The 22,420-nt window shown below is 31.3% G+C and overlaps 1 protein-coding gene across 1 annotated transcript in view; it reads left to right on the top strand.

Moving 5' to 3' along the window:
• The window catches only part of LOC143154785 (dynein beta chain, ciliary), a 71,823-nt gene that overhangs the window by 38,594 nt on the left and 10,809 nt on the right, over positions 1-22,420 (top strand). Inside the window, exons 46-64 of the mRNA XM_076326747.1 lie at positions 2,253-2,445; positions 5,282-5,459; positions 5,792-5,920; positions 6,491-6,710; positions 7,779-7,940; positions 8,018-8,164; positions 8,811-8,972; positions 9,575-9,811; positions 10,698-10,919; positions 11,205-11,456; positions 12,347-12,473; positions 13,439-13,572; positions 14,826-15,063; positions 15,565-15,752; positions 18,611-18,780; positions 19,012-19,232; positions 20,150-20,426; positions 20,882-21,157; positions 21,843-22,248. Of these exons, the coding sequence (XP_076182862.1) occupies positions 2,253-2,445; positions 5,282-5,459; positions 5,792-5,920; positions 6,491-6,710; positions 7,779-7,940; positions 8,018-8,164; positions 8,811-8,972; positions 9,575-9,811; positions 10,698-10,919; positions 11,205-11,456; positions 12,347-12,473; positions 13,439-13,572; positions 14,826-15,063; positions 15,565-15,752; positions 18,611-18,780; positions 19,012-19,232; positions 20,150-20,426; positions 20,882-21,157; positions 21,843-22,248 (3,939 nt within the window). The remainder of the gene's footprint in view (positions 1-2,252; positions 2,446-5,281; positions 5,460-5,791; positions 5,921-6,490; positions 6,711-7,778; positions 7,941-8,017; positions 8,165-8,810; positions 8,973-9,574; positions 9,812-10,697; positions 10,920-11,204; positions 11,457-12,346; positions 12,474-13,438; positions 13,573-14,825; positions 15,064-15,564; positions 15,753-18,610; positions 18,781-19,011; positions 19,233-20,149; positions 20,427-20,881; positions 21,158-21,842; positions 22,249-22,420) is intronic.

The following is a 22,420-nucleotide window of genomic DNA, read 5'->3' as shown; positions in this document are numbered from 1 at the left end:
AATGGGTATAGAATGGTTAATAAGTTAAAAAGTAATACCTTTTTGCGGAAAGGAAGTTGACCAACTGTAAATTAACTAATTCACAAGAACAACGTTCAAAGGTGGTCATTCATGGAACTCGTAGGAAAAAGCAAATGTTTACATAACATACAACTGCACACTCTAAGGAATTAGGAAACAATAATTAATCGTCACGTGGTGAGAAAGTTGTAAGAAACGCGCCTAAAGGTCAGAATATCATAACGAGTACAACTTAACCAGTAAATGTGTTTCATACTCAATTTGTTCTCTGTCTCCAAAGTTATTATTCAGAACATTATTCAAAAAACATGTGGAAGGTTTAACAACACGGAAAAATCATGAACTGATTGCAATAAGGGGACAACAAATAGTACCCTATCTATTAAAGATGTGCCTGCATAGAATGTTAAGAAATTGCAGCTTTAAGTACTCTTCTAAAAAGTTGTACATCAAATATTGATATAAAACGCGTAGGTTTGGCCTTGATAATAACTAAAAATGCCTATACAGACCGATTTGAAGTAAATCAATGTGTAGTACAGATTCACACATATAGGTGAAAAAATTGTGATAATTTTCATACAATTTGGGAAGAATGCCACTCGTACAAAGAAATAGAGGACATTTCGACATATGGGAAATCTCAGCTCTGTAAACACTTCAATATAGACATGTGTACTTTTATACATCACTTTAGTTGCTTTCAAAGAATTGGTCGAATTGTTTTTAGTACAGTAATTTCTTTTATTGTTTCACAATCTTTTCCTTTTATTATGTTACAAAGTTATTCTCATCGCTTCTTAAAACTACTGTCTCGAAACGAGCCTTGACGTTTATCTTCAACATACAATCAATGATATTTCATATTATTAATGAGTTGTCGAATCAGGAAAATAAAAGTTTGATATTTTTTATCGTTTATAAACTTGTTTTGTGTAATTTATCCCTATATACTGAACAAATTTACAATATGACCCATTACTTTACCTTAGAAGAGAAACGTTATGTAGTAGATTCCAAAGCAATCGTCTAAGCCCAGTTCAACGTTAAGCGGGGCATTATATTTATGCATTGTTAAACGGGGCAAGTAAACAATGTATTTCTGTAAACTATGTATTTTGTTAAGCGGGGCATTATATTTATGCATTGTTCTTTTTTTTTTTATTACTGCTTGATTCATAAAATTCCAGAAATGTTTTTTCTATTAACGTAATTCTATATACTAAATGACTGATAGATTTTGCTATATTAAATGTATTATAAAGTTTTCAAATTCTGTTGATGTTTTTATAAACAAAATGTGATACTTTATATAACTTTGTGTATACATACGCATAAATGCTTCATTGAATGATTCAAGAAGTTTCTATTATGTAATTGCTATTTATATAATTATAGAACCGCCAGACGCGATCTATTGCGTGAGTCGGTATCTCGTACGAATGCAAGCGAGGTGTGACAAACTTGGGATTCGTGCGAGATAACGAGAAAAGTTAAATACATGAAAATTACCGTTACGTCTGGCAATGAGTCTTTAATATACCACATGCAATGTTGTCATAATGTAATTAAATTTCAGCGTTGATAAATGAAATATAAAAATTGTCTTATTTTATACTATTATATTTATTCATGAGAGTTTTATCAAGTGGTTTTAAAGATGTTTTTAATAAAAGTGAGACCAAACTCAAATGAAAACTAAAATATAATATTTTAGAAACACTATTTAAAGTGTTAAACTTTAAAAACACCCCATAAAAATGGATTTCTTTGACACCGTCAAATTAGAATACCTCCTTAAGGTATATTTTAGTTTTTCATAAAAGATTGAGAATTGGTGATGAAAAGCCTCAAAAAGAAAAAACTTTCAACCTTAATTGTATTTTACATGGCTTAGACTTTAGTATGGAAGATCAAATGGTATAAACACAGTTCATTTTACCATGTTTAATTTTTTATATAAGATATCTTAAATATTTTTTGTTGTCTGCAGCATGCTAATTGCACAGCTATAAATCATTAATACTAAACTTAAAAGTGTTTACTAGGTTGACCTTACTTTAGATTATCATATGTCTGCAAATTTGTTGATACTGCTTTAGAGTCACTCTGTACTTACATGACCGGTATTTTACGTAATAAATCCATCGATCTCTCAACTTCTTTTAACTTTCATACTTTATGAACGTGTAGTGAACTTTTCAATGCGTTAAAATATTTTTATTTTGCAGTCTACCCTGGTGTCAACCGGTGAGACTGCATATTTGCACTTTTTCTTGGATATCCTCATCAAGAAAAAAATGCCAGTGATGTTGATAGGTGCAGCAGGTTCCGGAAAAAGTGTAGTCGTAGCTGAAAAATTGGGTTCTCTCCCTGACGATTATAAAATTGTAAATCTACCTCTTAATTATTACACATCTTCAGGTAAATAACACATGTAATTTAATTTAATTTCAAATGAAGTATAGTATTTATTCTGACAATTAAAATATTTTAGAATATTTAATCTTCTTATTTTTAATCTTCTTTTATTCAATTGACAATTATTGTATTAATAATTCTTTCAAAACAGATATGAATACCAACATTAGATACATATATAATATTTATGTCCAATTATTTCCAAGATGATAACATATATTAAATTTTCCAATACTTAATTATAGAATACTTGTGCATTTTATTAATACACGTCACTAAATAATAATATGCCATTTTTTTTTATTAAAATATTTATGTAAATAAGTTTCAAAAGTACCTTCTGAGCTGCGGAAATAACATCATTTGAGAAACTAAGTCGTAAACTAAAATAATATGTTATCTTAATTTGCGATTATTTCATTTTCGAAATGCAAGTACATTGCCTTACTTTATGAAAAATTTTTGAAGATAATTGTGCATTTAAAATAATATATTCTTTTAAAAAATATAAGGTTTGAAAATATAATATTTCGAAATCATTTAATAGAAGGTAAAATGTATAATCTTGTGGATAAAGAAATCAGAAATAAAGATGGAGAAACAGAAGAAGCTGGAATGAAAGAATAGAGAATTTTTAAAATATATCAAGAAATTTTAATTTATAGTACGACTAGAAATGTGGTTCGAGGAAGGAGTACTATGAACTCCACAAAAGATCTAACATTATTCTTAGGAATAGTGCATAAAAATGTCAATGATTAAGATAAATGAGGCGAAGAGGAAAAGCAGCAGAGGGAATAATTACATACTGGTTTTTAAGATGTGGGCTTTTAGATTGGGAATTTGGGTAGCATGAACAATATACTACAGAATGAAAAAGTTAGACCAGCATATAACTACACTAATAAGAAAAGAGGAAAAGGAGGTGTTAATAATTGGAGATGATATAAATGCAAAAATAGGAACTGAGGAACTGTTGTGCAGTGGAGATGATGTTGCAGAGTAAGAAAAATCAAGGAATAAAAGAATAAGTGCACAGGGAATGAAAATTTTACAAATCATTGAAGACAAAGTGTAATACGTTTTAAATGAGAACATGAAAATAGATGAAGGAAGAAACTACACATACAACATGCGTGCATGCGTATTTATTCCTAATGTGTTTAAACCATGGCACTGTCTTTGAGTCGCTAACGAAAGACTCATCCTCCATAGTGCTAATGTAAATCACCTACCAGTCATAATAAGAATGGAGAGGAAGGAGAGGAAAAGAAAGCTAGATATAAAGATAGAATAAAAGAGACAAAGGAGTAAAAAAATTTAAAAAAAAGATTGCAGAAAAAATATACAATGGCTTTGGTATAGAAGAAGAATGGGTAGATTTAAATGATGGAGAATAACTATTATGTTGGATGGAGCAGAGACCTTCCGACAGAAAGAATAAGAGGTGTTAAAAGCAGTACAGGCAAAATACATTAAATTATTTACATTAAATGGTATTGCTTAGGACTAGATAAACATATACCTACATTAGAATAAATCTTAGTTATTCTTGGTTAACAATTTTCTTTTAATTTTTGTTCGTGCGTCCTCTCCAATTTGATCCATTTTATGAAAAAATAATTTCTGCAAAAAGTCAACTCAATTGGATAACTAAAAGACGTGCTAGAATGGCTTTATTTATACAAAAATGTTGAATGTCACTAAAAATGGGAAAATACAGATTCTATCTTGTCACTTGATTAATACAAGTCATTTTAAACTAAAATCTTTATATTATAACATATTGTAGCAGAAAAAATGATTTGTTAACAATTAAAGGAATTTGTTTCGACAAGAAGTGGAATAATTTAATGTCGTGTTATATAATTTCGTATGAAAATAAAATAATCTCGGAAAATATCAAACACCTACCCAGTAAACCCCACAGTGATCATCTTTGCACGGCCACAAAGGGGCACCGGGAACTGTCAGCGGCATAACATCCGGTGCCTCTTCCATTAGTTTCAGAGGGAGAATGAAGTGGTATGATTAGGGGGCGGCCTTCTACTATGGCTCCGGCCCCCACGCTCACATTCTCTACCTGCGGCCTTCCTCTGTAACATAGTTTACAGAAGGAGATAACGGTCTTCCATTATCTTTTGCTGCTGAGCATAACGTTCACCACGTTTGATAACAAAATGTCCCCCATCAAGATATGGTGCTCATCCGTCCATGTGGGGTACACCTCCAGAGTGTCCTGGTTACCGGAATTGTATCAACAATGTGTTGTTGCTTCCTTCCTTATACTGCCCGAAGCAACCATATCTGGAGATATTCGGTAGGTAGTGCCACCGAAACCTCTATCCAACCACTCTGGCAAAAGTAACCGGACAGTCTGGGAGCAGATGTACTGGGGAATCCCCGATAAGGCAGTCACCCCCTCATAGGACATGGTTCTATAACTGCGGGTGATCTTTGAAGCCAATCACCTATATACCCGGCTGGACCTAGCCGGGAAGCAGTTAGTCATCCGACCAAACCTGATGGTGCACACTACTTTGCCCATCTCCAACGTGAGAGTTGCTTTTCCGTTGACGGTTTACGTGTAGCTGTGGTAGTATGGGTACTTTTTGATACGCAGTATACAAATTTATTAACAACTGTGAATACCAAAAACAGATTAAGATATGTAAATACGTGTGAAATTAATCTGTACATTTATATGTTAATAAATATAAATATACATTAATCGTCTTTATACTTGAGGTTCATTGAAGATCATTAACTGTTTCTTTTATGTTTGATTTTAAGCGTTGTTAAAAGAAATGAGAAAATTACTGAAAATAATTTATTTCAGAAATGTTGCAAAGAAATATGGAAAAACATTTGGAGAAAAAAACTGGTAGAAATTATGGTCCACCAAGTATGAAGAAGTTAATATATTTTATCGACGATATGAATATGCCTGAGGTCGACGCTTATGGCACTGTGCAGCCCCATACGCTTTTCAGACAACACATTGATTATAATCACTGGTACAAGAATATTGAAAAAACTTGACCAAACAAGTTATATTATTATGTATTTTAATTTTTGAAATTTTAAAAATTTACGTTAATATTTATGAGAAGTGAACAAGAAGTGTAAAGTGTCTGACAAACTATTAAAAACGCCTACTTTTTCTAAAAATAGTATATATAAAACAAAGGAAAAATTATATTAAGAAAGGGGTGGTTTCTTATAATCAGTAGATTCGTCATGAACTAAAGCTAATTCAACAAATCATTATAAAAACTTTATTTATCTTTATCTCTTATCCACTATTCATTTTTAAAATAATAATATTTAATTACTTGGAAAAATATAGGTACGACAGAACGAAACTAACTTTAAAAGAAATTCAGAATACACAATACGTGTCCTGTATGAATCCTACAGCAGGATGTTTTACAATTAATCCTCGTTTGCAGAGGCATTTTGCTGTTTTTGCAGTTAGGTAAGTTACATATAGTAAAACTAAGCAATTTATTTATTTATTAACAATTAATTTATATATACAGGATGTATTAATACATTTGTGTGTAATTATGGTGATGAATTTGACAAGCAAGTATAATAAAAAATGTTCACATAAATATTTGTATTGTTTAAACATAAATGAAAATAACGCTTACTCAATTCTTAAATAACAAATATTTTTGGTCTTTAAAGCAAAAGTTTATTCATGCATGATTAATATAATTTATATTTTTAAAAATAATATATATTCCAACTGTTTACGAGAATTTACGTTACCATATGTCTAGCCTGCTCATTGGTACTTGGAATAACCTTCAAAACACGAAAATAAAAATAATATAATAAAGAAAGAGTATTCAAACAATATATATCTCGAAACATACTGTATAATAAGGCTTTCCTTGAAATGAAGTTTAAAATTAATTTATATTACTTGTTCAAAATTTAAATTGTATCTAGATACTCTGCATGAAATTTCTATAATTTAAACATTTTTCAATTTTGGATTTTCTTATTATGTACACTGAAAATATAATATTCATTACAGCTTTCCATCCGAGGAAAATTTAATTAGGATTTATAGCCAAATACTAGAACAGCATTTAACAAATCCTTTTAATAAATTCAACTTGCTGCTGACCAAAATTGCGGAGCCCTTAATAACAGCAGTATTATATTGTCATAACAAAATTTCAACTACTTTCCTGCCAACTGCAATCAAATTTCATTATGTATTTAATCTACGTGATCTTTCAAATATATTTCAAGTAAGCATTATGTTTAAAAAATTGACTATAAGGATAAATTTAATCAAAATTGTTAGAATGTTTGTGCTTGTACAATACATATTTACATATGTATTTGTACGATTACGCATATCCTTTGTTAGTATGATTGTAACATGTATAAATCTTTTACAATTCATTTGAATTTGTTCGTTCAACACTTATATTGTGAGAAATATCGAAGAAATGGAATGATTAAAAGTAGCGATCACTGAACTTCGTTTTGGCGGTCATAACATTTTGGATATTTTTTTATATCATTCTATAGTATTCGATGAATACGAGTTCTGAAAATGTGAAATTTAATTGGAGGAAATTATTCGTGTTAAGTTATTAATGGTTCGATACAATTGTATGTTAACTGTACGTATAAGTCCGCGGCAAGACAATTCCAGAGCTGAAAGGCAACATTGAATGTGTCATTGGTGAAATTGATTCAAGTTTGTGCGAAAACGTCATGAAAAATGTTGGGAAAAGATTGGTGATCTGTTAAAAAAGTCGAGGCAGCCATTTGGAAGATATCTTATTCCACTATTAATTTCCAAATTTGTATTTTTAAATGAAACGAAAATATCAAGACTTACTTAAACCGTTTGAATTTTATTGAGAAAGTAAATCGACCGATGATGATTGGGACACTCTGTACATGATTTTTGTAATGTTCCGATATTACAATATCGACGTTCTTTTTTTCTAGGAATTCTAAATCATAGACCGGAACATTAAGGGGAATAATATATTTTTTTTTGTATAAAGTATAAAAATAAAGACTGTTCTTTTTAATACAGTCAAAGGAGTATTGGTTGTAAAATTGATTCTTTTTACATTCACCCCTTTTCCCCTTTGGCGTTCTAAAATTGTTCTGTTGAATATGAAAAAATTTATTTAAGTCTATAATAACAAAATTAATGACATTACTTGTATAAACAATAGCATTAAAATATATTTTATTCATTTTAATTCGTGTGTACTCAAAGATATACACTTTAAGCAATTTTTTACAAATGTACAGAACTATATGTAACTTGAGTTCTTTACTGTTCTTTGAAGGGTGTACTTTTTGCCAATGGTGAAACTGTGCCAACGACCAATCACTTAATAAGATTATACGTTCATGAAGCGACGAGAGTATATTCCGATAAATTAGTCAATGCTGAAGACAAAGAAACATTTCAACAATTGTTAAAGGAGTCACTCCGTAAAAATATTCCCGTAAGTTCTGGGTTATTTAAATATTGAGATATTGTTTCCGTATTTTGTTAACTTAGCATTGATATTTGTATTCATAGGAATACGATGACAACATTATATTTGCCGAACCAATAATATACTGTCATTTTGCTGAGGGAATGGGTGAGTCGAAATACATGCCAATAAAAGATTGGCAACACCTGACAAAATTACTGGACGAGGCTTTGCTGAATTACAATGAACTGGTAATGAAATTCTTAAATATACTTACGTGCTTAATTTTCTTCAAGATTGACAAAATGGAAAACCAATGACTAAAAAGAGAAATTCATTAACAAATTATAAAACAATCTAATATCAAATAATAAACGTATTTCTTAAGAAAGTATTCTCATGGAGTGCAGTGCTTTTTTTTTCAGTGATCCGTTGAGTACAATATTTTGAAAATTAAAGAATTAAACACAAGACAAAAACTTTTTCATTTTGTCTCCATATTTATTCACATTTCGATAAAATTTTAATTTGAAGAACACGGTTTGGAGAAAAATATACCAGTCCTTGATAATAAAAAGTACCTTCGTCTACATAAAGTTCACATAAGCCCGTTTTCTTTTTACATTAATCAGCAATTCTTACTTCTTTTGATGCGTTCGATATCTATCTTTTATATCTCTAAATATCTTTATTTCTTGTTTCTTAAATCAGAAAATATTATAATTTTGCGTTCTGTCCAAAGTTAATTGCTACTAAGAACGAAAACAATTAATCAATCTTTTTATTCTCCAAACGAGAATACCCTTTTTAAGTTTTCTAATGTTTTAATTTGTATCTTTATTATTTTATAACTATTATACATTAGACTGTAATTTGGCACTTTATATTTTGAATCAGGTATCAGCAATGAATTTAGTTTTATTCGCCGATGCAATGTATCAGCTGTGTCAAATAAATCGTATTTTGGAGTTGCCAAGAGGAAATGCACTTCTGGTAGGAGTAGGAGGATCCGGAAAACAATCTCTTTCCACACTTGCATCCTTCATATCAGGCTTAGAGGTGCTTTTGCAAAAACCATTTCTAAAACTTTCGTTAACATTTTATTCTAATCAATATGGAGTTAAGTTCAATTAAACCAAAATTGAGTTGCCATATTATTATAATTAAAATGATATTAATTTCGAAATGTTAAAACAGAATTAATTTTAAATTCGATGAAAAATATATACAATTTATTAATGTAATAACTAATTATTTCATTTTTAAGTTTTAATCGAAATAATGTAACCCTCTACAGGTAATGATTCTATACTTTTCCAATATTTGTTTTCCTTCTAATAAAATTCAAGAACGATTTAAAATATTTAAAGAGCGCGATACCAATATACCAGAACTTTATATAAGGTATTTTTCAAAAGTGGATCAAAACGTACACTCATAGTATTTTCCAAATATCTTCTCTATCTCAGACGAGAGTGAAAGTGATTAGCGATTACTTTCTGAAAAGTTTTGAACCGCTTTTTATAAACGCCCTGTAGCATAAAATGAACTGTAAAATGTTAGATATTTAATTCTTTTTTAAATTTTCAATCGTTTAGATCTATTCAATTTCAGAACATGAAAATTTCTGAACTGAAAATCTATTTGTTAACTCTGTGCAGGTTTTCCAAATACAGTTGAAAACAGGGTATTCAATGACTGACTTACGAACCGATCTAGCCAGTTTATATATGAAATCTGGATTGAAAGGAATCGGAATTACTTTCTTGATGACCGATTCTCACGTTTCGGATGAAAGATTCTTGGTACTTATAAACGATATGCTTGCCTTTGGTGAAGTTTCGGAATTGTTCGCTGACGAAGACATCGATAATATTGTGAATTCCGTAAGAAATGAGGTAATTTTTAATGTTCTATCTCGCTCAATCCACAATTCTATACGTGCATTAAAATACACAGGTAGATGTAAAAATCATTAGAACGATCATAGGTAGATGGTAGTACTTAAGGGTAAGAGGGTCGTCAACCGGCCCTCCGGGAACCCGTATTGGCCCTCGGCCAAATCGGGCCCACCCCCTCATCGCTACTCTTGCAAAAATAATTTTTAGTTCTATATTGTGCCCACGAATGTGGTCAAAATATAAGTCTACATAGACAGAATCATACCCAGGTAAACCTAAATACACTGGGGAGTTGGCAGGTATGCCAAAAGTGACCGCTTAAGAGCCCCCTTTCCTAGCCACACCATAGCTTAGGATTGGGGGCAATTTATAGAGTTGTCATTCTCGCAGTCCACGCTATTAAGCCAAAACCATCGTTTCTCCTGCCGTCGTATACCATTCACAAAACCAGACAAAGGAATTGTGAATGAGTCATTGTGACAACCAACATGAGTCTTACGGTAAGATTAGTATCAGGTACTTTGGGTTCATTAAACTCGTACTGCAGCAAGTATAGAAAGCTGCAGTCCCTGAATGGTTTCTGGACCAGGCTAATTCAATTGGTAATTAGCAATGGAACAGAGCTTTCAAAAAACCTGGTATTTACAATTTTTGTACAAGGACAAATTATTGAAGTATTCCATAATGTATAGTGAATATTATCAATAAAATAAGTTGCACACAATAAGCAATAAATTTCGAATTTTTTCTTTTATGTTATGGAAAAATATAGTTTTATCGAGATTTCAATTGACATATTATGTAAATATTTGAATTCTATTCACACATTACTTCTATGTTTATAATTAACGTCACTGTATAATCACATATTGATACAAATTAGGTGAAACAAACTGGAATGATAGACAGTAACGAAAACTGCTGGAAGTTTTTTATCGATCGAGTTCGAAATCGATTAAAGTGTATCCTTTGCTTTTCTCCTGTTGGCCCAACATTACGGAACAGATCCAGACAATTCCCGGCTATCGTAAACAACACTTCAATCCATTGGTTTCAAAGTTGGCCCCTAGAAGCTTTAAGATCGGTTTCCACTAAATTCTTGCAAGTAAGAAAATATTAGTTTACTTATTGGAAATCTAATAGGAAATTTGAGAAATCATTCCACGAATAAAAGTACCGACTATGTTCTTGAATGAATTGAAATAAAACAAAGTGCACTTTTTAACTGTAAATTATATTGGAATACGTAAATATGACAGCAAAATTGATTTCTTCGTGGGTACACATTTTTTCCTAATATACCTATTCGTATTTGTTGTCTTATAAATACGATTTTTTACTAATCCGTTACTTTGTCATTGTTCAGTAAAGTCATTGTTATTAATTGCAGGAGGTAGATGATCTTCCAAAAGAGTATAAAAAATCAGCTTCTTTGTTCATGTCATTCGTGCATACTAGTGTCAACGATATTTCCGCTCTTTATTTACAAATCGAAAGGAGATACAATTATACAACTCCAAAGTCATTTTTGGAACAAATTTCGTTGTATTCAAAGTTGCTCGTGGCAAGAACCTATGATATAAATGCAATAATAGAGAGACTGACAAATGGTTTAGATAAGTTAGAATCCTGCGCTGGTCAAGTAAGTGCCTACTACTAATGTTTATACTTTTAATTATTTGCCATTGTTTCTATAAACGCAATAGATACTAATAACATGTTAACAAACTCAAAAATGTATACCAGAAACTTCTATTATGCGTATACTTTAATATTGTTTGCACCAGTGGATCATTTTTAATAATACAAAACAAGCAGCGGAAATTTGCAACCGCGAAATTTGCAGTTGTTTCCATAGCAGCTAAAGTAAAAGTCAACTTTTATTGTAAGGTCAAGAATACTTTCCCACTGATTAAATTCTTACCTTTCCTCTAACAGTATTGTAGCGAATCTCAGCTATTTTCTGTGCCATGGACTTATGAGAATGCATATCCAATAGTCATTTTACTGTCAATGAAACATCCGGTTTGTATTCCTAATGATATTATAGTAGACTTCAGCAACAAGAATAATTTACGAAAAAACATTCTTATTAACTCACTGAAAACTAAAAATAAACTGCCCATAAGAGTTTTGCAAATCTTATTGTGCTCTTATAGATCTCATTATATATCACTATCACAGTAAATTGGTTAATTTGTATGTTTGAGAGCTCAAAAATGCAGAAATTGCATGCTGCCTTTGGTTATTATCGATATAGCAAAATATCCAGATAGATCAAAAGACCAGATCGTCTGAACAAGCTATAAACAAAATTAAAATACTAGGCTACAGTGGTCATCGTCATCAATTGATCGATAACGTAACTGTGAACACAAACATGATAAACATAATTATCACCGCGGTATTTATGCGGCTGCACTGTTTATGAGTCCACTGGTGCGAGAACACTGTACTTGACAAATTTTAAAAATTTCCTTATAAAATAATTAAATTAGTATATTTACATATCATTGTAATTATGATTGATAGGTCGGTGAATTGAGAGTTGTCCTAGCAGCCCAAGAAATTGAGTTAAAAAAGAAGAATGAAATTGCAGACAAAATCCTTGCTGAAGTTCGAACTGAAAACGCCAAAGCGGAAACCGAGAAGGCTATTGGTACAGTAACAGATGTTAACAAACTAAAATATTCATTACTAAACAGAAAAATTCATTATTTCATAACATTCTTTTTAATAAAAATTATTTATTTTAATCTTCGGTAAAATCTACATTGTCACATTTAAATTAGTTCTCATTAGAGCTTACACATTTAATCCAGTGTCGTTTCCATTGTTTGAAATATTCCTACAACTCCACATTCGAAATGGCCCTTAGCAGTCTCGTTCCTTCTAGATAAATCTTCATTATATCCCCAAAACGCTAACCCTGCATAATATTTTTTATTTTGAACAATACTATTAAATTTTGCAAGAAACTTGCGAACTGTAAGCGCGACAACCTGTGTGACTTGTAACATGAGACACCATCAAGAATGAACTGAAATCTTCCGTGGATGTTGAAGTTGTTCCAACTTCACAAACAATTAAATACGATTTGGTTAACGTGTATTCTAGTTTTAGTTGTGCCTGTTCAAGATAGTGTTGATTGATAATGATATGGTTAAAGTAGTACAAAGTAGTTTTATTTATCAATTGTCTTTTATTTCTTGATGTAAAAAAATAAATCTTTACACACTACTTTGTACTACTTTAACCATATCATATTCGTTGTTCCTGACTGTTATTCGTTTGCTTTTCAAATTGTACCGTGCTGTTACAAGCTGTATTATTTAAAATGATACGATTTATTGTAATAGCACAAGTAATAACTTTGTTATCGTTAAATTTATACGATAAACTTATTTTTCTCTAATAAACTTATCAGCTTGATAGCTCTAACGTTACTATCAATACATAAGTTGAATTAAAACAATTTTCCATTTATTACCGTTTTTATTGATTGTACCTGAATTTCTCAATTCAAGATCATCTCAAAAGAAGTACCTTAAAAAGAGGATTTAAATGCTCAAGAAACACCGTGCGTGTGTGTGTGTGTATTTATATTTATTTCTTTATTTATAGTGTCTGAAGAAGAAGCAAAGATAGCAGAAATAAAAGAAACGGTAGCAGAAAAACAAAAACGTTGTGATGAGGATTTAGTGAGAGCAGAACCTGCTGTTCGACAAGCTGAGGCTGCACTTGACACTTTAAATAAGGTAAGATATCATTGAAAACTATAAAGTATATGAATTTTCGAAATATTGACATCATTACATGAATATTATAAAACAGACTAGTAATTCATGGGTAGTGTATATTTAAATACGACAGTAATAAAAGTTATTCTTACTGAACCCGTCCATCACAAGTGCAATGGTTAAATATGAAAATTGGTTATGGGAAAGCGATCGTCCTTGTTTTTTATATGCAATAACGTACTCCGCACAATATTCGAAATCATTCTAACTATACACTGTACACAATAATAAAAAGAGTTCGTTGCCAAGTTAAGTTACAATTTCTGGCCCTTGTAATAAATAAATACTATAGTGTAGATTTCACGAACTATGTTATTGCCATCTTGCTGTTATGCTGCGAGCTCGATCTCGATCAGGAGTTAAAATCAACCCGATGAGAATTTAAATAATTGAGAGTTCCAAAGCGCACAAAAATATTATGTTTCAAATATATATTTACACAAGAAATTAGATTGTCAAATTACAGAGTGACATTTTAGTTCAACATTATATCTCGTTAGTCCTTTCTGAGGGGACCATGCAGATGGTCGCATACATCATTTATTAGAAAAAGATTATTGCATTATCTCCCTCAAATGCGATTCAGGTGAATTTTTCGTTAAGACTATCGCTTATAAAGAAAAGTTTGTAAAGCTATGTATGTAGCATTACAGTATGATGATATTTCTTATTCAATTCTTGTAATTTAGTAAACTTAATTACACAAAACATGATTTATAAACTTTTATAATAGTGTACTATTATAAAAGTTCTTAGGCTCTTCTTCCTCATCTCTACTGACAAATGAGACACAATTTTCGTCGTATTCAACTAGTTATTGATGAAAGTACAGGACCAACTCAACAGATAAATCAATTACATATTATGTAACTTATATAAGTTTACAGGGTCGGAATTTATCTTCGATAAAACTTATTGAGCAACCTAATAATTACTGTTTTTTATCGAACGACAAAACTTATTGAACAACCTATTATATCCTATAACGAACCTAAAATCACCAAGAAATAGTTAGATATACTGCACGTTTTTATAACATGATCCTTTTCCACCTTCTCTTATGTAGAATACTCTAAAAAATAAGACCAATTATAAAGTTAATTTCTTCGACTTTCTTATATTTGTTAATTCATTTTACACCTTTTACAATAATTATAATGATAAAATAATTTTGTTCTTATATCATTATTAAACTACCATTAATTTCACAGAACAATTTGACTGAATTAAAGTCCTTTGGAACACCACCAGAACAAGTAGCGATGGTATGTGCAGCCGTTCTCGTATTGTTTGCTCCAAGAGGAAAAATCCCAAAGGACAGAAGTTGGAAAGTATGCAAGATAATGATGGGAAGTGTGGACACATTTCTATCACAGCTTCGAAATTATGATAAAGAGAACATTCATCCTGAAATTATCAAAGCTATTCAACCCTACATTAATAACAAAGGTTCGTATAAATCAGTTGATTATTGTTTCATTATAATATCATACTTTACAAGTAGAGAAAATTCAGAATGCATCTCTCTCTCTCTCTCTCAAGTATTCAGTTTCCTGTTATGTTCTTTAAGAATGTATAATGCCAACCAGAGCAATTAGACGGACTCAATTTTATTGCTTATAGAGTAAAAAGATAGTACAGGAAAGATAGGCTTTTGGTAATTCTACAATAGATTATAGTTTTACTCCTAGTAAATTTTAGGTTGAATATTACATAGGTATAAGGTAAAATGGCCACATTTGTAATGACTTTATCTCTTAACTTGCCAGAATCCTTACTTCCAGTAAGAATTAAGCTAAGATTGTAGATATTTAGAAAGATATATTATCATAAAAAAAAATCGTAAATATTTGCCAACGACAAACGAAATTTTGTCACATAGTATCCATTTATAAATATGTTCTTGTATGTAAATTAGTGTACACTCTAACGAAATTGAAACACTTTTAGAATTTGAACCAGAGATCATTTACTCAAAATCTCAGGCAGCTGCAGGGCTTTGCAGCTGGGTAAAAAACATAATAGTATTCTATTATATTAATGAAACCGTGAAGCCATTGAGAACCGCACTTGCGCAAGCTAATGCTGAGTTAAAAGCTGCTATGGATCACTTGAATGCCTTGAGAGCACGATTAGCAGTAAATATTTCTTAAATTTAACATCTACATATATATATACAATACAAAATTCTATACTAAAACTTAAAATTTTCTATTACTATTATATGTATATGCACATCTCTTTCCTTTACATAATTTGTTATAATTTTATTTATTACGATACTAAAAATACACAATTTATTATTAAAAAAATTACGATCAGAATAATAACTCTTTGAATTGACCCAGAAGTAAAATGTAGGGGTAAATGAATATACACTAATCGTAAAATAGTAGCCGTCAATGCTTCGACATTTTTTATACAAAATAGCTTAAATTTAATTTCACAAAAATTTCGTTTAGTCGTAGATTTTTATGAACAGAACAAGAATAATTGGATTAATTGTTAGCCAAACAATCAAATTCTTTATTGTAATATATATTACGTTAAATTTAATACAACGGAACTTGTTGACTTCCCACACTGCGATTTGTGTATACTCATTTGTTAGGAAGTATTAACCTGTAACAGCATTAATTCGTAATACTGTCAATTCCTGCGTTTCAACATATGTAGCTATCGTATACTTTGTCCAACAAGACGAGACAAAAAAAAATAAAATTCAGAGACAAATTTGTACTAGGTTTTCACTGAGAGCCCTACTTTTTTACGTGGAGGATATCTTCGAAAGAGTCCTCAGAGCCCTTAAAGAGGGAGTGGAGCGAGTGTGAGATTCCCCGCACCTGATTATAGTGCACCGGATGCGGGACCTATCCAATAAAACCCACCATGATGGCCGTTCTCGCACGCCCTCGGGAGGGCACAGGGAACATTCTCGCTGAGAGGGGGTTGACGAGACACCCAGGCGGAGTACGCCTCCAAAGTGTGGTACGGTGTGTTCTGGTCCGCTGGGCAGTGCCAACAGCGGGTAATTCCCTCCTTGGCACGTCAGCTCCGACCCCCGATTAATAATCCGAAAGTCGAAGTCCACTGTCCAGTTGGGCAGCGATCGCTCCCCACTCGAGAACGACGAATCCCACACCACACTCCAGCAGGGAGCACGGAGAGGAGTAGTCACCACCCTTTCATACAATCGCCACCAAACCGCCCACGCCCCCAATTAAAACAGATGGTTACGGAGGCGGTACGGCTTGCCAGCGACTGCCAAGTCACCCCCTCCCTCCGCGAGAACCAAGCACATTAAGTCCTGTGTCGCGCTGCAGTGGTTGAGGTTGGGTTGGAGGAGGAGCCAAGGCGTGATTATTTACCGGCATCCACGCCCCCTCCGCGTATCCTTCCCGTGTTTGCGATTGCAGTGTCGCCGCTGTCAACGTCCATGATAGACAACATCGTCACCGTCACAATTTCCATGAAAGGAGTATGCTAAAAGTGTCGGGGAAGATTTCAGAATATGGTTAGTTTTCGAAGTCTATGGTTGCGTTTTTTGCCTTCTTTACGGGATAATTATTCTTTGTTTGTTATCTATGCTTGTTGTATTCGTTATTCTCGTGTTATCGTTATTTTTTTGTAACTGTTATTAGTGCTGCTTTTTGTTGTGTTTATTAAATTCTACGTTTGCTATGTCGTCTTCGGACTCTGAACATAAACGGAGAAATATTTAAATGTCTATTGCAAATGAGAAACATATTGTTTTGAATATTTTTAAAGAACAAGTAAGAAATAATTAAAAGTAAAATTACATGTATGTACATTACATTTTCGACAAATTTGGGAATATATTATTTACTTTTGCAATAGTTTTATTGCAATATAGATCAATCAATAGAATTGAAACAGAATATGTGTCAGAAGAGATATTGTCTCCGAAGAGATCCAAGAATCGACCAAAAATTTAAGACAAAGTAGACTTTGACAAAGAGGCGCTAAGAGATGTAGTTCATTAATTTTTCCGTCAATGTGAACTATACATTATTAATAAAATATTGGAAACTATTAATGCTGATTCTTCTTTTTCCAACTTTAAAAGGAGCTTACTTCATAAATTATTAAAAAGATATAGCAAAATAATAAATAATATTTACACAGTTGACGAAGTTGCGAGAATAAAAAATATAACTATAAGGTTCCGGTCTTAACATTGTAAACTGAATCCTATAGAATTCATATTGGCACAAATTAAAAGTTATGTGATAACAAGAAATATGCATTGTACAGTTGCTGATATGAAAAATTTATTTTATGAGGCAGTAAACGCAGTTGCAGTGGATAATTGAAGGAAGTGTATAAATCGTGTTATCACTAAAGTGGAAAATAAATTTTGGATATTAGATGATACTATCGAAAATACTTTGGTGTTATTTATTATAAATGTAAATGATTTTGATTCTTCGGATTCAGACACGAGTTAAACTTTATGTAATTTTAAATTTACAATCAATAAATCGAATTCAAAATGTAAAGAAGTTTTTTTATAACCTACTTTTGTGTTTGTGTGTGTGTGTGTATGTGCTATTATTTATTTCATTATTTATATATATTTATATTATCAACGAATATTTTTACATTAATGTAGTTCCTACTTTCTAAATATTTAAGGTTTGCTAAAATTCTGTGTAAGGTTTGCTAAATTACGTACAGTCGCCTTATCTTTTGCCTCGTCTCGTTGGATGGAGTATAATAACTGACTCTTTATTTTTTATATCCAAAATAAAGGTTTAAACGGATAGTTTTGAAAGGATAGAAAGGTTGAAACATCGCAAATAATGTCAAGTTAATTTAACTGTATTACAAATATCTTTATTCTACTTAGCGAGGGTTTCTAATTTCCACTAACTTTAACGTATCTAACTTTTACGCCTAACTCTTTGATGTATTTAAAAATTAATTTAGTGGCTAATAAAGATATTATTAAAATTATTGTAATTTTGATTTGTAGGAATTACAAAATATGCTCGATATCCTAGGGGATAGAATGAATGCTGCGCTCGAAGAGAAGCAAAAGTGTCAAGATGAAGCTGACGCTACTGCGTTAACAATTGATCTTGCAAATAGACTGGTAAATGGTTTGGCGTCCGAGAAAATTCGATGGACCGAAACCGTACTAACGTTAGTTCCAATCATTTCTTTTTCGTTTATCTTTTAAATTAAATTACTGATATCATGAGTTGTTAGTGTTTCAAAGTAATGAGAATTCAAAGTGATTCAGTTTGGAAATTAGTATCAAACAGATTAAAATAAATGTAAATAATGAACAAATTTCATTTACTAGATTAAAATTAGATTCTCTGACATTTAATAATTGTATACTTCATTTTCGCATATATTTAATTTATTTAGATTAAAAAGTTCACGAATAACGATACCAGGTGATATTCTCTTGGTCACGGCATTTCTTTCATACATGGGATGCTTCACACGAAAATATAGAACCGACTTAATGAATGACAAATGGTTGCCGTTTTTGGAGAATTTGGAAGTGAAAATACCAAGAACTGCTGATTTGGACATTTTAACTTTATTATCCGATGATGCGCAAATTGCTCAATGGAATAATGAAGGTGCAAACATTTAGTAATATTTCTATAAAATTAACAGTTAATATGGAACCCCAATTTTCAGCGATCTTTATTTATCGGTTTTTGATTATCTTTTACTCATCGGTTATTTGATTATCTCAGGAGTACTTAACCTAATAAAGAAAACAACAAATTTGGGAAAAAATATCTTTATTTCTCTGCATAGCCTCCTTCTGGATCGATATACTTTTCCCAACGATGTTCAATAGCTTCGATACCCTATTTATAGTGAGAACCGTTAAGCTCTGCAAAATAGCCATCAATCGCAGACTTCGTCTCTTCATTATTGGCAAATCTTTTACCACTGAACCATTTTTGTAAGTTTGTACACTGAAAATAATCCGAGGGGGCTAAATCTGACGAATAAGATGCATGAGAAAGTAATTCGAACTTTAACTCATTGATTTTGGCCGTCGCAATGACGGATGTATGAACTGGTATATTGTCTCGATGAAACAAAACCTTTATCACCAAATGCTGCCGTTTTTTTTTTTTTATTTCATCACCCCAATGCTGTAATAAATTCGCATAACACTCGCTGTTCCACTTGTCAAAATCTGCAATATCGCCTTTGTAACATTTAAGGCTTAGCAAGATGTACAAAAAGTAGCATTGATGCCCTGTTATGATTACAAGATACACAGTTAGTATGTATACAGACATTACTAAAAGCCAACTCATTGACACTTAATTGTATTCCTTACTATTCATCAGAGCTCCACGCTATTTTTATACTGCCTATAATAATTCTTTAAAAAACTGAAAGAACACACTTATATTAAATTTTAAGATATAATATAATATTATATTATATAAGATAATATTTTATATTATCCTAGTAATTTTATGCAAATTCATACTTACGAGTAGCAAAATTTTTAATTAAATATGTCCTTAAGGTTTACCAACTGATAGAATGTCTTCCGAAAATGCAACAATTTTAATGAATTCAACAAGATGGCCACTAATGATAGATCCACAGACACAAGGATTAAAATGGATAAAAAATCGATACGGAGAAGAATTACAAGTACTTAGGCTTTCACAACCGAATTATTTAACCCTTATCGAAATTTCTATTGCAAATGGAGGAATTGTTTTAATTGAAAATATTATGGAAACGATCGATCCCATCATAGATCCCATCATTAAAAGAGAGTTAATAAAGAAAGGAAGGTACTGTTCCTTTATCATCATGTATACATATATCCAGAGTAGAACAAATATAATGGTCATGTAAATAAAACACATGGGAATGGTAGCACACATGAATGTTTGTTATGCTACTCTCGTACAATAATTTCCGCTTTAAAGTAAAAAAAATCGGGACCAGCAATACTCGAAAGCCATTCAGCCAACCATAAAAAGTTCCTCAAGTTTTCAGCGGCTCCAATTGTATAGAAATACATAATCTATTTTAAATTTATTTTAAAACTAAGACAATTGACATATAACTTGACAATTTTGAAATTATCGATTTATAAATAATTATTTTGAAATTAACATTTAGTTAATTTTACATATATGATTATAGTTTAAATTGACGCGAATGCAAGCACAAGAGAACATATATGTTATCGAAATAAACAAATATACGAAGTTTAATAAATTAGAAATTTTAATTATTTAAGGGCCATCAAAATTTGGGATAAGGAAATAGATTACGATCATCGTTTTCGACTGATTCTGCAAACGAAGCTAGGTAATCCTCATTACAAACCCGAAATACAAGCACAGACGACTCTTATAAATTTCACTGTAACAAAAGATGGTTTGGAAGACCAACTACTAGGAGATGTTGTAAAAATGGAAAGGCCTGACTTGGAAGAGAAGAAGGCAGAGTTAACTACTCAACAAAATACTTTTAAAATTACATTAAAAGCATTGGAAGACGATCTTTTACACAGGTAAACGATTTTTTGAGAAACCATTTTCTGTTCAATGATTACTTGACGTTTCGATGCTCTTGAAATATAACACGAATGGGATTGTTTATAATTTTTCATGTTACATCGTGAAAACCATATAAAGGTGTACTTTAAACAATGCACATAATACAGAACTGGTGATAAACATGTTCCAATGTTTTGAATCATTTGTGTTGCAAAAAGTATTTAATTCTTAATACAGGAAAAGTTTAATTATTTAAATTTTAAATATTAAATACGGAATATATTTCAGTATTTAAATATTTCGACTCATTTTCATTACTGACTTAGATTGACTTTTGTAAGCGTATTGACAATTTGGTAATGGCCAAAATAAGAAAGATTAATCGACATATATGTAAATACTACATTTTTCAAACTTTTCTACTCAATAAGTTTTTACCTAGAAATAAGAAACGGTACAATTGCTTGTGGTTATTCAAGTGCGTGACCTTGAGAACATATGTCAAGACCAATGTGATTGTAACTGAATCCTCTAATCTATATAATTACTCCCTTTCCCTTAATTGTGAATGAAGAAAAGTTGGCAGTATACAATTGAGAATACTGCACTCTTAAGTTGAATTTATCTAATATTTCATAAATTTATACTTCATTTCGCTAAAAACGAACCTAATATTTGTAAAAAATTTTTTCCTTGAAGATTATCAGCGGCGGGGCCAAATATTTTAAGCGATATTGATCTAGTGACAAATCTGGAGACCACCAAGAAAACTGCTGCAAACATAGAAATAAAAGTGGCCGAAGCTAGAGTGACAGCCGTAAAGATAGACGAAGCTCGAGAAATGTATCGTAAAGTCGCGTCCAGAGCCAGCCTTTTATATTTTGTTCTAAGCGACCTCAGTAAAATAAATATGCTCTACCAGTTCTCCCTAAAGGCTTTCAGCGTCGTTTTTCAAAATGCAATTAAATTTGCAGAAACTGTAGACACTTTAGAAAAACGTATTCATCTTTTAACTTATAGTATCACTTATTTGGTTTTCATTTATACCAGCAGAGGATTATTTGAAAACGACAAGTTGACGTTTCTTTGTCAAATGACCATTCAGGTAAATTTTTTAGACTCTGTATGTACATAATTTATTTCGTATACTCTTAAAATTTTTAAGATTTCTGCAATCTAGTATACAAAATTGTATTGTAACATCTTGTTACTGTTAAAACTCATTATGCGTATGTAACATTTTTTTTTTTTTATTATATTTTTTATATACAATCCCC

Source organism: Ptiloglossa arizonensis, chromosome 2, assembly GCF_051014685.1.
Source record: "Ptiloglossa arizonensis isolate GNS036 chromosome 2, iyPtiAriz1_principal, whole genome shotgun sequence".
In the NCBI taxonomy this organism is placed as follows: Eukaryota; Metazoa; Arthropoda; class Insecta; order Hymenoptera; family Colletidae; genus Ptiloglossa; species Ptiloglossa arizonensis.
Note: the sequence above shows the minus strand (reverse complement) of the source record. Positions and strands in the feature narration are given on the sequence as shown.